The sequence below is a fragment of the Lacerta agilis genome, chromosome 5 (genome assembly GCF_009819535.1).
Source record: "Lacerta agilis isolate rLacAgi1 chromosome 5, rLacAgi1.pri, whole genome shotgun sequence".
NCBI lineage: Eukaryota > Metazoa > Chordata > Lepidosauria > Squamata > Lacertidae > Lacerta > Lacerta agilis.
The window spans coordinates 90,573,145-90,588,945 of record NC_046316.1 but is presented as its reverse complement, the minus strand read 5'-3'; the positions used below and the strand labels follow the sequence as shown (position 1 = coordinate 90,588,945).

The window sequence follows — 15,801 nt, the reverse complement described above, 5'->3', positions numbered from 1 at the left end:
TTATTGTTCCTTGGCCTAGAACACCACTCCTGAAATTAACTAGCAAACACCAATTGTCATGTGTTTTTTTTAATTTATCAAAACTCACCTTTTCAAGCAGGGGAATCTGCAGATATCACACGTGTGACAGAGAGAGGAGTGTGCAGTTAGGATGTAGGAAACCCAGCCCACTGAGTCTTGAAGTGAACTTGGGCAAGTCACTAATTAACTTACAAGAATGCCACAAAGCTAAAATACCACATGAAGCTGCTAGCAGCAAGAATATCCAATACTTTACAGATTTTTTTTTAATAATGTACTTTAAAGATGTGCTTCATAATTTTGCTTTCTTACACAACAGATGATTTAATGACCTTTTACAGACGAGAGAATCTAACAGTAAAATCTAACAGAGTAATAGTATAATCTAATCTCCAATATTTAATTAAACAATTGGTGGTGTTTGACACAACCTTTGACTAATGCCTAAGAAAGCCCATGTGGTACAGAATACAAACTGAGCTGAAGTGTTAAGCAGACTTCCTCAAACTCTGCCATCCAGATGTTTTTGGCCTACAATTCCCATGATCCCTAGCTAGCAGGACCAGTGGTCAGGGATGATGGGAATTGTAGTCTCAAAACACCTGGAGGGCCGAGTTTGAGGAAGCCTGGGTTAAGGTGTCAGAACATGCCATTCCTTCCATCAGAAGAATAACTGCCTCTTCACCCAGTAACATGGCAAGCATTTGAAATTTTCATGGCCACTGCTGTGCTCAAAGCACCAGCCTCTCTAGCACATAACAAAGATGTCCTTTTGCATCTTCATCTTGTAGCCCAGTCGAGACACAAATGTGACCTGCAATAGCATAGCCTCAAGTGAATTACTCAAGCCCTGATTAACTTTTCAAAAACCTTCTTCAGTTTGCCTCAGAGCTCCCACGAGACACAGTAACTGAAAATCCTATCATCCTCTATAATCCCACACACGAAGCTATTACATGTGATTTGAAAATCACAAGGCCTTTATAGCTGTTCATTTTCTGAAACCATACTAAGAAGGTGGGGGAAAGAGAGAGAGAGAGCGCGCTCATGAAATAAAACAGCCAGTAACACACTATAAACAGGTAGCTCAGCATAAGAGAAAAGTGGAGATGCAGGTGGTTAACCTTAGCTAACCTAAACAGGTATTGCTTCCAGAAAGAAAAAATACATTATATATTTCATTCCAACAACTGAAACAGATAAGAGAAAGCTGCAAGCACCTCTAACTGGTTTACAGGGTTTTCTATGAAGGTTAAAACAAAAACAAAAAACCCTATGAAGTAACCCTAATATGATTGGATAGTGCCTTACATGCCTTAAATACAACTCGTGCAACCCAGCTGGTGTCAAACGTATTGCTCTACTTTCCTTTGGACCACATCAGCGAAGCCAAGAGGGGGGTCTTTTGTCTGGGCAGCCCAGGACCTCCGAAGACACACTGTCCATGCTGTTGCTCTGGGGAGGTCACTATGGTATTGCTAATGCAGCAGTCTGACTTCACCCCCAGAGGCACACTCCATTGTCTTTCAAGACAAACAAAGTAGTTAAGTTATCCATGTATTGCCTGGTCTGGGATAATGGCTCACCAAATATGGGTCCTTTAAGAGAATGTAGGGAGTGGCTCCATGCCAGAGAGCAAATGTGTGGGCTTCCCTCCCTCAACTGTCTGTGAGTTAGAAACACAAAAGGCCAGTTTACTGTTGAATTATGTGAACTATAATCTGGAAGAAGAAGAAGAAGAAGAAGAGTTTGGATTTGATATCCCGCTTTTCACTACCCGAAGGAGTCTCAAAGCGGCTAACATTCTCCTTTCTCTTCCTCCCCCACAACAAACACTCTGTGAGGTGAGTGGGGCTGAGAGACTTCAGAGAAGTGTGACTGGCCCAAGGTCACCCAGCAGCTGCATGTGGAGGAGTGGAGACGCGAACCCGGTTCCCCAGATAACGAGTCTACCACTCTTAACCACTACACCACACTGGCAAAAGCTATAATCTGAAAAGGCAAAGAGAGAGCCATGTCTGACTTCTCCTGGAATCTAAGGCTGTGGTGATGGGGGAAGCAATATCCTCTTAGGGTGTTAATGCTGTGAACACCTCAGTCATAGGATCAGCTTGTATTGTTGACAATCACCTGTCTCAAGAGACAATAGAGTGTGGCTCTGGGGCCGAAACCAAATCAATGGAGGATCACAACACCTGCTGTGGCTGCAGAGACTGGTGGCAGTAATAGTAGTATTGGTAATAGTAATGATGATGATAATGATAATAATAATAATAATAATAATAATAATGCATTATTTAAATGCCAACCAGCTGACTGGGTTGCCCCAACCTCTCTGGGCTGCTTCCAACAAATTAAAATGGATCTGTGTAGGTTTTACTCCTTAGTTTTTTTTCTCCCGAAGATGTTCCACAAGGCAGTGGGTATGGATTTTCCCTTGGGTGTGTGTGTGCGTGCGTGTGTGTGTGTGTGTGTGTGTACACATATATGCATATACATATGTACATGTGCATGTACGTGTATGTGTGTGTTGTATATATGTGTAAATAAACCATATATCATAAAGACACCAAGTCTCCACTGTGTCTCATTCTGAAGAAAACATGAACCCTGGGTAAGCACCTGGAACCCCTGGAATCTTACAATGCTTGGAGATTGGGGTGGCGTGGAACAATATATTTATTGTATGCCTGTTTATTTTACTGTATTTTAATGTTAGTATATTTTCCGACGGGGTGAGCTCCTGTTGCTCGGTCCCAGCTACTGCCCACCTAGCAGTTTGAAAGCACGTCAAAGTGCAAGTAGATAAATAGGTACCGCTCCTGCGGGAAGGTAAACAGCGTTTCCGTGCGCTGCTCTGGTTCACCAGAAGCGGCTTAGTCATGCTGGCCACATGACCCGGAAGCTGTACGCCGGCTCCCTCAGCCAATAAAGCAAGATGAGCGCCGCAACCCCAGATTCATCCGTGACTGGACCTAATGGTCAGGGGTCCCTTTACCTTTAAATACAGTCGTACCTTGGTGCTTGAACAGAATGTGTTCTGGGAGTCCGTTCGACTTCTGGAACCATTTGAAAACCAAGGCGTGGCTTCCAAGTGGCTGCAGGAACATCCTGCAGCCAATCAGAAGCTGCACTGGACTTTCAGCTTCCGAAAATCGTTCGAAAACCAGAACACTCACTTCCAGGTTTCGACCGTTTGGGAGCCGATTTGCTCAGGAGCCAAGGCGTTTGAGATCCAAGGTACGACTGTACAGTACTTTAATAAAATAAGTTACTTCCCCCAATCATGTCACAAAGTCAACTAACAAAGAGCCTAAAATAATGTCAAGGAGCTCTTCTACCTGAGGGGACTGCGCATGCGTCGGCGTGGGTAGACGCTCACCCGTATCGCTCCTGGAACTCACTGAATTAAAAGCCTGAAAAACAAATAATTTATGGCAAACTGATAGCAGAGACAACTCACCGAGAACTGTGTTTACGTCTAAGTCCTGGACTGGGGTGAGTCAGAGTTTAAAAACGGTCGTAAATTTACCTATTCGGCAAAGACTTGAGAAGGCCTTAACAAGATGGCCAAGTCTATTAAGGAGCTGGGGGAGATGATCCAGCGTTCGGAGATAAATGTCCGTGCTGATATGCAAGAACTGAAAGCAGAAATGAGAAGAATGACTGCTACATTAGAAAAAGTCACAAAAATAGCAGAGCATGCAAAAGAGGTAGCAGAAGGAAATGCAAATAAAATAGAAACCTTGACAAAAAGAATTTCGCAAATGAATGATAGACAGCGTAGAAGGAATTTGAAGTTCTCTGGCATTTCTGAGGACATTGGAAATAAGGACCTGGAAAAGGGGATGTTTGAATGGCTCAAAGAACAAGGAATTGTAATTGAGCAATATGAAATCGAGAGAGTGCATCGCTTGTTTACACCACGAGGAGGCGCCGGAACTCCCAGGGATGTAATAATGGCATTTACAAGGGAGAAGTTAAGAGATCAAATCTATAAATCTCTTCGACAGAAAGCAGACCTGCAGTTTAAACAGCGAAAGGTCATAGTAAGACAAGACTTCTCTCCAGAAACGCTGCAAGAAAGGAAACAAATGCAGCAGTACGCACAAGCTCTATACAAACATAAAATCCTCTTTTCCTGGGCCTACCCTGCTACACTGGTGGTCTATAAAGATGGCAGGAAATACTCGGCTAAGAACCCTGACGAAGCAAAAAAAATGCTAACTGACCTAGAAGTTGGAATACTAGGACGGATAGAGCAAGAACTCTCAAGTTCGGAAGAACTACAGGGAGAACCTAGTGAACCCAGTGAATCTCCAGTGCAGAGACAAGAGAGTAAAAGAAGACGGCAGTCGGGAGATGAAAGGACAGCAAGAAATAATAAATACTAGAGACAATTTAAAACGGGCTTTGGTAAATACATTTAAGGACATAAACTTTCCAGGAGTGTAGGGAGAGGAGTACAGTCCTCTAAGAAACCATGAGACAGGGATCATGGAGATCCCTATCTGAGTCTCAGGGGGGAAGGGAGAGGGGGATTGAATGGGACAGAATTGGAAATACAAAATATGTACACAGAAGGGTTCAAAAAATAAATGGTAGTCGGGACAATGGATAGATCCTTAAAGGTTTTATCGCTTAATGTTAACGGGTTGGCCTCAAATATTAAAAGATATAGGGTACTGACATTGGCAAAGAAGATGAAAGCGGATATATTATGCCTTCAGGAGACACATAGAGCTAAAGCAAATAATAGACCTTTGTTATGCTCTCAGCAATGGGGCTTAATAGAAGAATCAAAAGCGACGAACAAGGCTAGAGGGGTCGCTATACTATGTAATGCAAATCTCAGGCCAGAGGTTCTGAGCCGGAAAAAAGATAATGATGGTAGATTATATTCTTAAAAATCAAAGTGTCACAAAAAATCTTTACAATAGCTAATATATATAGTCCAAACACAAGACAGAAAAAATTTATAAAGAAAATCTTGAATAAACTGCAGCTTTACGCTGAAGGGGAAGTTATCGTTACAGCAGATTTTAACTGGAATATAAAAAACGATAACACATTTAGATTATCTAAATGGGGATTAAAGGATGTGTTTGAGATGGGTAATCCCAGCACTAAACCTACTTTTTTTTCCAACAGACACAAGAGTTTTTCTTATATCGATTATGTGTTAATTAAAGAGGGGAATGAAATTAGCGTTAAAACGGCAAATACTATGGGAATATGGATATCAGACCATGCTCCACTATTTGTGGAGCTGGGGCTGGAAGAAGATGGGAAAAGTAGGAGATGGCGGTATAATAATCTAATAATGGCAAAAGAGATTGATAGGGAATATATCAGAAATCAAATTGACTGGTATTTTAAAGAGAATAATGGCTCAGCCGAGATCCCGGTAGTGTGGGACGCTTTCAAAGCTGTTATAAGAGGACATTGTATATTGAAAGAGAATGCTATTAAGAAGAAGTGGTACTCGGGGAGACAGGAAAAAATTAAAGAGATTGAATTCTTGCAACAACAGCAACAGGTAAAATATCTAAGGAGTAGGAAGGAGCAGTTAAGAAAGTTAAAACAGGAACTGGATGAGTTGGATATAGTTGCGGTGTGGAAGAGAGATAATATGATTAAAAACGATTTTCAGAGAACCTCAATAGGATCATATAAGAGACTTGCAAACTATTTAAAGAAAAGAAGGGACAAACAGAGGGTGAAGGCCATTAAGACCAGAAGGAAAACACTCACACAAAGCTCTAAAGAAATAAGGAAAGAATTTGCAGAATTCTATCAATCTCTATATACAGAGAAAATAAAAATATCAGTAGGGAAAGCTTAGGGTTAAAATTGAAGAAAGTGATAGATTGAGACTGAAGGAGGAAATCTCTCTGGAAGAAATAGAGAATGTAGTTAAATCATTTAAGAGTAAGAAATCACCAGGATTAGATGGAATTACTGCAGACTTTTATAAAGAAACAATTCATATCCTAGGCGCAGAACTAAAAAAAGTATTTAATAATATCCTAGAAGGGGGGAAAGCCCCAGATACCTGGAAACTAGCGGAAATAGTAGTGATTGAAAAACCACAAAAGGACCCTACAGAGGTGGGGTCATACAGACCAATCAGTTTATTAAATCAAGACTATAAGATATTTACAAAGATCCTGGCAAGACGATTGGAAAAGGTACTACCCAAAATAATTAAGGAAGATCAATATGGATTTGTTAAGGGAAGATACATAGGACACCCTATAAGAAACGTATTAAACGTACTAACAAGCAGGGTAAAAGGTAAACTGGCGGTTTTAAAATTGGATGTGTATAAGGCCTTTGACACGATTAGACATAAGTTCTTATGGAACATCATGCGGGAGGTAGGATTAGGAGAAAACTTTGTGGAAGCAATCCGAGAAGTGTATAGAGAAGGGAAGGCTGTGGTCAGAGTGAATGAGGGGGTTTCAGATCAATTTAATATACAAAGAGGAGTTAAACAAGGATGCCCACTCTCACCGCTACTATTTGTGTTGGGTATGGAGTACTTGGCAGACAGGATACGAAATTCAGTAAGGATAAAAGGATATAAGAAAGGAAAGGAGGAAATCAAGTTGAACATGTATGCAGATGATATCCTATTATTATTTACAAACCCCCTTGAGGGCGTAAGAGAACTTATGATAATCCTGAAGGACTTTAAAGAGGAGTCAGGATTGGGAGTAAATTTGGAAAAGTCCGAAATTCTGTTCTGGGACGTAAATAAAGAGGAGAAGAAGGAAATTGCAAAAATGACAAGGATGGATATTAATAAGAAAAAAATTAAATATTTGGGGGTAAATATAATAAAAAATATTGCTAGGATTCCAGATGTAAATTACAAAGAAGCATGGAGGAAGATCAAGAAGGATATAAAATCATGGAAAAATAAGAATTTATCTATTCTAGGTAGGATTAGAGCAGTTAAAATGTTTCTGGTACCGAAATTATTATATTTATTTCAAGTAATTGCACTACCCATTAGGAAAATATGGTTCAAAACATGGAATAAGGTATTTAAAAATTGGATTTTTGGAAGCAAAAGAGTTAGAACCCCAGACATAGTAAATTACTCACCGCAAGAAGAGATGGGATGGGGAATACCAAACTTAGAATTTTATTACGAAACATTTCAACTAAAAAATTTAATAGACATTGGATATAAGGATAGGACTAAATGGATTAGGCTGGAAAATGAAATAAATGAAGGAATAGGAAGAGAGGGGATATTTATTAGAGATATTAACTTGGCTTGTAAGAAGACAATAGGACCAAGAAAATCTGCGCTAGGAATCTGGAAGAAATGGAATACGAAATGGATGCCAACTCTTTCAAGATGGATGCCGTTAAAATACTTGCTGGAGAGTCAGGGGAACCGGGCTGGTGGAGGAGATTGGAGGATCGGGGATTTGTTATATTGGGGAATATGTATGATGATGAAGGGAGTTTAATTAAAAAAAATGTTTTTTTGGAAAAAATAGGAAAACAATATTGGTTGAAAGTGGAAGGACTTTATGATTTGATAAAAACAGAAAGAGCGGAGGAGATGAGGAGGACGGAGATGAAAGTGGATTTGGTGTTGAACAGAAGACAAACAACAGAGAAGGGGATAGCGGGGATGTTGTATGGATTCATGGTGAGGGATAAAGAAAGAATGATAAGAATAATACAGAGTAAATGGGAGCACGAGGGTGTTATTCATCAAAGTGTAGTCCAAGAATTAATGAAGAATATAAATAATATTAAAATAGAAAAGTTTAAAGAATTAAGTAGAAAATTTTTATTAAAATGGTATAGAACTCCGGCACAAATGGCGTATATAGTGAAAGGGTTTAGTCCCAAATGTTGGCATTGCGGTCAGGAAAAAGGATTTTATTCCCACATGTGGTGGGAATGCAGTCTGGTTAAGGAATATTGGCAAAAGATTACAAAGGTAATTTCTGGATTATTTCAAATAAATATAGAAGTGAATAGGGATTTACTATTTTCGGGAATACTGGGAAATAACAAAGTAAAAAGTAATATGCAAGAACTGTATAAGATTATGATTCTAGCCGGAATGGCAGTTATTGCACTGGGATGGAAAGAAAAGGCTAAATGGGAAATGGGAAAATGGAATGATTATGTTTTGAATACGTACAATCTGAAATATTTGCACAGATAGCGGCAGAGGATAGTTGGGAAAATAAATGCCAAAGAATTACAAATAAATGGGCATTTTATAGGAATTGGATAGAAAGGGGTGAAGCCAACCCAAATATACAAGCTCGAATGAACAGACTGTGTACATGGATAAAGATCTGAAGAACGAAGGTCTGTCCAGAGGGGAGGGTGGGAGGGGAGGGGGAGGGGGGAAAAGAAAAAGAAAAAGAAAAAGAAAAGGTCTATTGGAGATGCTTGAGAGTGCTACCTTGTTTAGTGGCTGTTTTAAACGACGCATTTGAAATGTATTAATTGTATTCTGAACTTTGTGCATATCTTATTGTACGATGATTCTTTTTTCTGTAAATCAGCTGCAGATTTTTGTTAAGAGGTATTTATATCTTCTGAATAAATAGTTCTTTAAAAAAAAAAAAAAAAAAAAAAAGGAGCTCTTCTACCTGAAAGTACTACATCAATCCTTAAACATTTCTGGGCCACGACAGCATAATGCACAGTTGCTACACAGCTACAAGCGCATTTCTCATCCTTATTTCAAGGTGTCACAGGCCATTAATGCAGGTATGAATAATGCTTCTTTGGTCTTCAAGCCACAGTGGAGCGGGCAGAGGACCATGCAGAAAAGGAGCATCTGCCCCTGCAATTCTTCCATTTTAAAGTTTATAAATGCATGCACCTCCTAAGCATATATTTGCACTGTAAAAATATTCAGAACATGCAACCCTGGGCTCATATGCTCTTAGCCCCGCCCCCATCACCCTCTAAGATTAACCACATCTTGCCACCTAGAACCACATAAACTGTGGTTAACTTACGGTTTGCTGAAACAAGACAACTCCAAACCATTAAGTAACTGTCTTAGCAAACTTTGATTAAGATTAACTACAGTTTAACATTGCTTCTAAACACTTAAGTTGTGGTTAAACTAAAATGAAACTAGAAGGTTCTGATCTCTTCCTCACAGCCAGGTCAGGATACACAAGGCTTGAGGTTCAGTGCAGCTCACAATATACATATATATGGCAATGTATAATCCCTGGATGGTGGTGGAAAGAAACCACAATCTATCTTAAAAAAAATATTTTACAAGGATTCTGCATTATGGAAAGGTACAGCTGCAGTTAGTGCTTTAGTGCCCTCATAGTTGCTGACAAGACTGAATTATGTATTGTTTGTTTAATTATTGCATTATTTCTACAATAATAATAATTTATTATTTGTACCCCGCCCATCTGGCTGGGTCTCCCCAGCCACTCTGGGCGGCTTCCAACAAATATTAAAATACATTAAAATATCAGAAATTAAAAACTTCCCAAAACAGGGCTGCCTTCAGGTATTTTCTGAATGTCAGGTAGTTGTTTATCTCCTTGACCTCTAATGGGAGGGCGTTCCACAGGGCGGGCACCACTACCAAGAAGGCCCTCTGCCTTCTTAATACACTCTAAGAACAGGGTTTTAGCTGCCCACAAGAGCAACTTACATTTCCTCCCTGAATTATAGGTACCTAGCTGTGTAATCTAAAAGCTCTACTGATATTTTTTTAATGAAATGCAAATCAAAGAGAACATTACAATCTTTTCTGAATATTTAGTTTTCATCAGCCAGAGTACAGAGAATCCAGTGCATTTTGCTCCTTGTTGCAGAGAATTAGCAGGAGCTTCACCAAACTGGATTAAGCACCAACTTTTTGCACTTCTACAGTCACACAATTGTTTCTGGCTCACTATTTGTCCCTGCAGTTAAGAATAATGAAAAGAACAGCAATGAGTCTGCCAGAAGCACAGTGAAATTTAACAATCAATAGTGTTATGCAAGGCCATTCTTCACAGATCAGGGGTTGGGGTCATAGTACGCAACTTATCACAACTCTAGGAGTATTTGGGTCCACTAATTACTGAGAAGTCAAGACAGCAGTGAGCAACACATTCATGCAGCCTCCCACAATGCCCTGCCCTCCAGATGCTTTGAATTACAGCTCCCTTCATGTCTAACCGCTGGCCATGCTGGCTGGAGCTGATGAGAATTGTAGTCCAAAACATCTGATGGGCACCAGGTTTAGGAAGACTGCATTAAAGAGACTGTCACATCGTTATACAAAGCTCCATCATTTTAACCTGGATTAAATATTTGCCTAACATAACCAAAGCTTCTGGGGTTCTTCAGAAACATGCCCCTAAAACCACTGATGTAAAATATGCAGGCCCCCTCCCCAACCCGCCCCCACAGGCGGGCGGGCAAGTTGCAAGCCGGCCGCCCTCCAGAGCCCCAGCTGGAGCACTGGGAAGGGCGCGCAAAGCCCCGCGCCGCTCCAGCGCCACGCCCCTCATCCCCCGCTCGCCCACCCCCCCCCTCCTGAGGGGCGGCCAGCGCGGGAGGGAGGCGGGCGGAGAGGCGGCACGCCGGGGGCGCCGAGGGATCGTTGCGCCACGGTGGCCGGTCACATTAAGACGGCCCTGAAAATATGAATACAATTCTCACAAATAGTTACTCAATTCAGCACATTACATAATGTGTTCCTTGCACAGTCTCTCCTCACACTGTGCAATTTGTGGACTTCCTTGCCAAGGTGTTAAAAAGGCTTAGTTACAATACATTTCAAAAAAACATGTAGCCTGGAGGAAAGAATAGCAAGTTTGATCACTTCAGCAACTTGGTTTCTACATGTCTTTTATCCTTCTAGCAAGGCCCTTCATTATTTCAAGTGACAAGTTAATAGTTATGTTTTCAATGAGGGCCACAGCCAAGTTTCGGGTTTGGTTTTTAAAAAATAAAAGAATGTGAAAGGCCGCACTATTGCAACATATCCCATGTCTACTCCATGAGATGCAGAAATGCCTTCTGTCCACCAAGGGCATCTGAAGGCTAGGCTGCAAGGACACAGGAGGTTTTCTGAATTGCAATGACAGAAAACAACAAGACCCACCTAGTGGCTGCCTGGCACAGCTGGGAGGAGAAAAGAGAAGGCAAGTACAGAATAAACACCCTCAAGAAGAGGACATGAACAATAGTTCTAACGAAAAGAGGAACATACATTGTTAAGGAGTTAACTGAATAGCTTCGATTGGGACACTAGGCAGATGACAGAAATTGCAAAGGTAAGAGCAGGCTCCAGAAGTGCTGTGAAGCAGAGGCAAGCCACTGATTATATGGCATTGCCACGTGGGGGGCATGAAGCTGCCTCTCACGCTGCAATTTATTTATCGAGAGTCTAACACATAGAAAACTGAAAACAGAAGGTCAAATGTTGTGTGAGGGTAGGAATAAAAATCAATCTGTAAGAATAGTTTTGTAAGTTTTATAAACAGAAGTGCAAATATCAAAGGGAAAGAAACTAGCAATAAGGTGCCCCAAGGAAAATGGACAGATGTGAGAAATACAGCATTTAGAACCAACATAATTAATTAGGACATCAGAAGTATACACAGTATTCCAGAGACAGCATTCCCAGGTTTATAAGACAGCAATATGATACTGTCCATTTTTAATCTCTTTTCTAATATTTCATAATGTGGATTAGCCTCTTTTTCTTGTTGCTGCACAGACTTGAAGAGCTCAAATGAAAACTCCAGAATGACAGCAGGTCATAGCAAGACTGATTTCCTATCTTGTTTCAGGCAAGAAAATGCTACTTGTGAATCATTCTGAACACAAGGAACATAAAGTGTGGGAGAGGCTACTGTCATGGCCCAACGTTTTTTCCTAGCATGAATGACGGCAAAAGGCTGTGTAGCCTACAAATATGAAGTGGAAAGGACACAAGCAGACCAGCTAAATTTATAAATTTCGTTGCTGATACCATGAGTATCTTTCCCCGCACTCCACTGAACAATCCTTTCACTTTTGAAACTTTCACTAGGCCAGCAAACTCTCTGTTCTGGGTTGAGTTGCAAGGTAGTTAGTTGAAGAGGAGTTGAAAAATAGCCCAGATCAGTTTAAATCCAAGAAAAATCAGTCTCCCCTAATGCCCTCGACACACCCACAAAATCGGCTCCAAAATGCCGGAAGACGCTCTGGAGCAGATGGGGTGGAGGACACAGAAGAAAGAAGGGGAAACCCTGTTGGATACAAACCCCCTAATTCTGATTTTGAAAATGTTTGGCTCAGCCCATTATTGCAACACAATTGCAGCTCTCTTGCTGTGTGTAGCCAGAAATGGATATTGTATTATCCATGCTTTCCACACCTCTGTAACTCTTTCCTCCACAATTACACAAACATTGTTCGCAGATACTCAACAGGTCCATGTTCAATTGGCCAGATTACGATAAAGGAGCCTCCAAGGAGAGCAGAGAACATTAAGAATATGCTACGGAGCTCACAGTCACAGGCAAACTACCCCTAGCTGCTTCAAGCTTCTTTGCCGAGAATGTTACCAATGCACAAACCCAAGCTAGGACATAAACTAATCTGAAGAGCTATCAGACTACAATGGCTGCAATGCTCTCAAATCCTTGCAGTTTAAAGAGAATGATGCCTGCCTATAGCAACACTGTTGCACCAGGAATGTGAGTTAAGTGCACTGTTGGATTCTGGATTTCACCAGTGGAACCAGTTAGTGAAAGGTCAGCAAGTAGCTCAGCGTCACCACCTGCATTTGAGCACAGGCATTCTAACTTCCCCTAACAATGAGAGCAATATCTGCTGAGTCACAGACAAACAGCAGGAAGCCACAGCATGGGAGAAGCTAAGAGCTGACACTGCACTTGAAACTATGACCCACTGTGCAGTCTTTGAGGTTCCAAGCTCTTATGGTGCACCTGCTTTAAAAAAAACAATGGCAGGCGGAACTTTCCCATTAACTCATTTGAACACATTCCTTCATTTTGGGGCAGGAGCAGCAGCACAAAAGCACCATGTATATTGCAGCATAAGCTTTTATGGGACAGAGCTGCATCTTCATCCGATGCAGCAACAAAGAAGATGCAGCCCTGGCTCAGTTCACATCACAGTAAGTGTGTTATAGGGCTGGGCGATATTCAACATTTTCAAACATATCAGCATTTCAACATGGCGGTGTATCAACCAGCCAAAAACAAGCTGCATTGACCTCAGTTTGCGAGGCCCCAGATGAAATTGCTGCGAGAGCTGAGGTGGTTTCACCAGTGGGGTGGGATAACACAGCCTTCTCTATGGCTCAGCTGGGGTGCAGGAGGGCTCCCACTAATAAGACTCAATGTGTTTGGGTATAGTATTTTCTATCATATAATAATAATTCTCATGCACAGAGCAGCCATAACTAGGTAAGGTAAAAGGTAAAAACTAGGTAGGCAACATGCAATCATTATGCAATCATAAAGCTGCTTCTGTTAACATTACCATTTTCCAAAGTTTGCCAGAATATTGGTTTGTTGCTGTTGTTTCTGCATCTGGTTGCAAAGCAGAATATCCATCTCTGTCAAAATTACTATGCCTCCCACACTTTCCAAAAATAATTGGATTTTTTTTTTCCAACCTAGACTGCACACATTGCAAGAACAGTGGTAGAGCAGAAATGACAGCAGACAATTTCCGGGGCAATTTTATTATTTATGTAAAACCCTATTCCTTCTTAAGATGCAGATTTTTTTGAAGGCAAGGCTAGAATTTCATAAAATGTGTACAATGAAGAGTCAGCACTAATATGATCTATGAAATGCATGACTGTTTGCATGAAATCTGATTCTTCTCATTGCCTAAATCACAATTAGCCAAGAGGGTTCACTGGTTAAATTTGGTTTGCTTATGATTGCACCCTGAACTTCTTACTAATAAGTAATAATAATTTTATTATTTATACCCTGCCCATCTGGCTGGATTTCCCCAGGATGAAGCGTTTTCCATTTTACCAGCACTTTTCACAGAAGATCTCCAAAATCACCCACCCCTCAGTAGGCAAAAGTATCCCCTGGCTACATACAGCTTCCAGAAACCAGAAGGCCTATTAGAACTTCAACACTTCATGGGACATAAATGGATTCCAAACCCTTGCTATTATCATTATAATTATGAATATGAAAGGACAACCACTCTCACTGAAATCCTCATGGTACTAATAATATGCTCATCTCAAAGCAGCCTAACTACCTGCAATAAGCAGGGTATCTATGAATTAACCCATACTACTTTGACTGCCACACATCAAGAGCAAATTGGCTGACATTCCACATGTGTATGCATGATTCGAAGGTTGCATTCCTTTTTAAAAAAAAAGGTGATAAAGCATGAGCACCAAGACATAAAATCCATTTAAGATCCATTTTAAGATCGTGGTAACAAGAGCTGGGAAAGACTATGAAGCAGCTGCCACACAAATCTGACTCTACTAGGCAAATACACCAGTACCAATAATAATAGCATAAAATAAGTCACTGATGAACAACTATTTCATTCAAGCAGACAACAGGGAACAGTTTCTACTATCCAAGGACTCTCCTTCCTTGAAACAAAATAAAAAAAATCCTTCCAGTAGCACTTTAGAGACCAAACTAAGTTTGTTCTTGGTAGAGCTTTCGTGTGCATGCACACTTCTTCAGATACCTTCCTTGGATCTCCTTCCTCCGATCTCCTTCCTTGGATGTTTTAACAATTATATAATTCTATGATTCTGTGAGAGTGTATCCTCATCAAAAGTCTCTTTACTGCATGACACCTAATCTACTGGAATCTGGCACACAGCAATTGACAGCAACTGTGAAATTCTGTTTGCTTGTTTGTTTTATTAGATCTCTATACCACCCTTCATCTGAGGATCACATGGCAATTTAAAATATATAAACACAAAAATACATAACATAGTAACAAAAATTACCAATAAACACACCCAGGTTTAAAAGGCCATAGATGGGTTTAATTAGCCAAAGGCCCGAGAGAAGAGGAATGTTTTTCGCCTGGCGTCTAAACATATGTAACAAACGCGCCAAGTGAGCCTACCTGGGGAGAACAATCCACAAGTGGGAACCCACCACAGAAAAAAGCCTGTTCTCATATTATAATTACGAAGCTGATGTAATAAAATTAAAGCTACTAAACTAGGCAGTTCCAAAAGCTTGCAACTCATAGACAAAAATCACAGCTCCTGACCTTGTGTTTGTCTTGCTGGTAACTCAGCCCATCTTGTTCTTCATGTTGGCCTGGACTGCTCTCTCCCTCACATTTCTATACCCAGGACTTGGTATAACATATGCTTTTCCTAGATCGATATCTTTCATCTTCTCCTTCTGTTAACGCCAGGGTTAACAAATGTATCTGCCACACAGAAAACTCTGGAGGAAAAGAAACAAAGCAATCTTGCATTAGAATCAATCATGCCCCATATCTTCTTAAAGGATGTTTAAATAGGCTTGGATTGCAGTTTTTGAATCCTATAGCAAATATGACCATGCTACTATTCATCCACTACCACCATGCAGATCCGTGTCAGAAATTACCCAAGCGCCAGGCACATTTTGTGACTGGCACGGGTCCAACTGCTATCACACAGATATCTCTGGATGCCAGGTTGGTGACTGGGGAAAGCAAATGTCCACTTTGAGAAGGATCTGAAATATTTTATTTCAAGCTTGAATTTGATTTATTCTGGATTGTTTTAATGTGTTGTAAACCGCT

At 40.6% G+C, this 15,801-nt stretch overlaps 1 protein-coding gene across 1 annotated transcript in view; it reads right to left on the bottom strand.

Annotated features, from left to right (window-relative positions):
* Positions 1 to 15,458, bottom strand: part of ABCC5 (ATP binding cassette subfamily C member 5) — a 47,915-nt gene extending 32,457 nt beyond the window's left edge. The window contains 2 exon segments of the mRNA XM_033150842.1: positions 15,277 to 15,338; positions 15,341 to 15,458. Of these exon segments, the coding sequence (XP_033006733.1) occupies positions 15,277 to 15,338; positions 15,341 to 15,404 (126 nt within the window). The 5' untranslated portion in view covers positions 15,405 to 15,458.
* Positions 15,459 to 15,801: the final 343 nt, after the last annotated feature.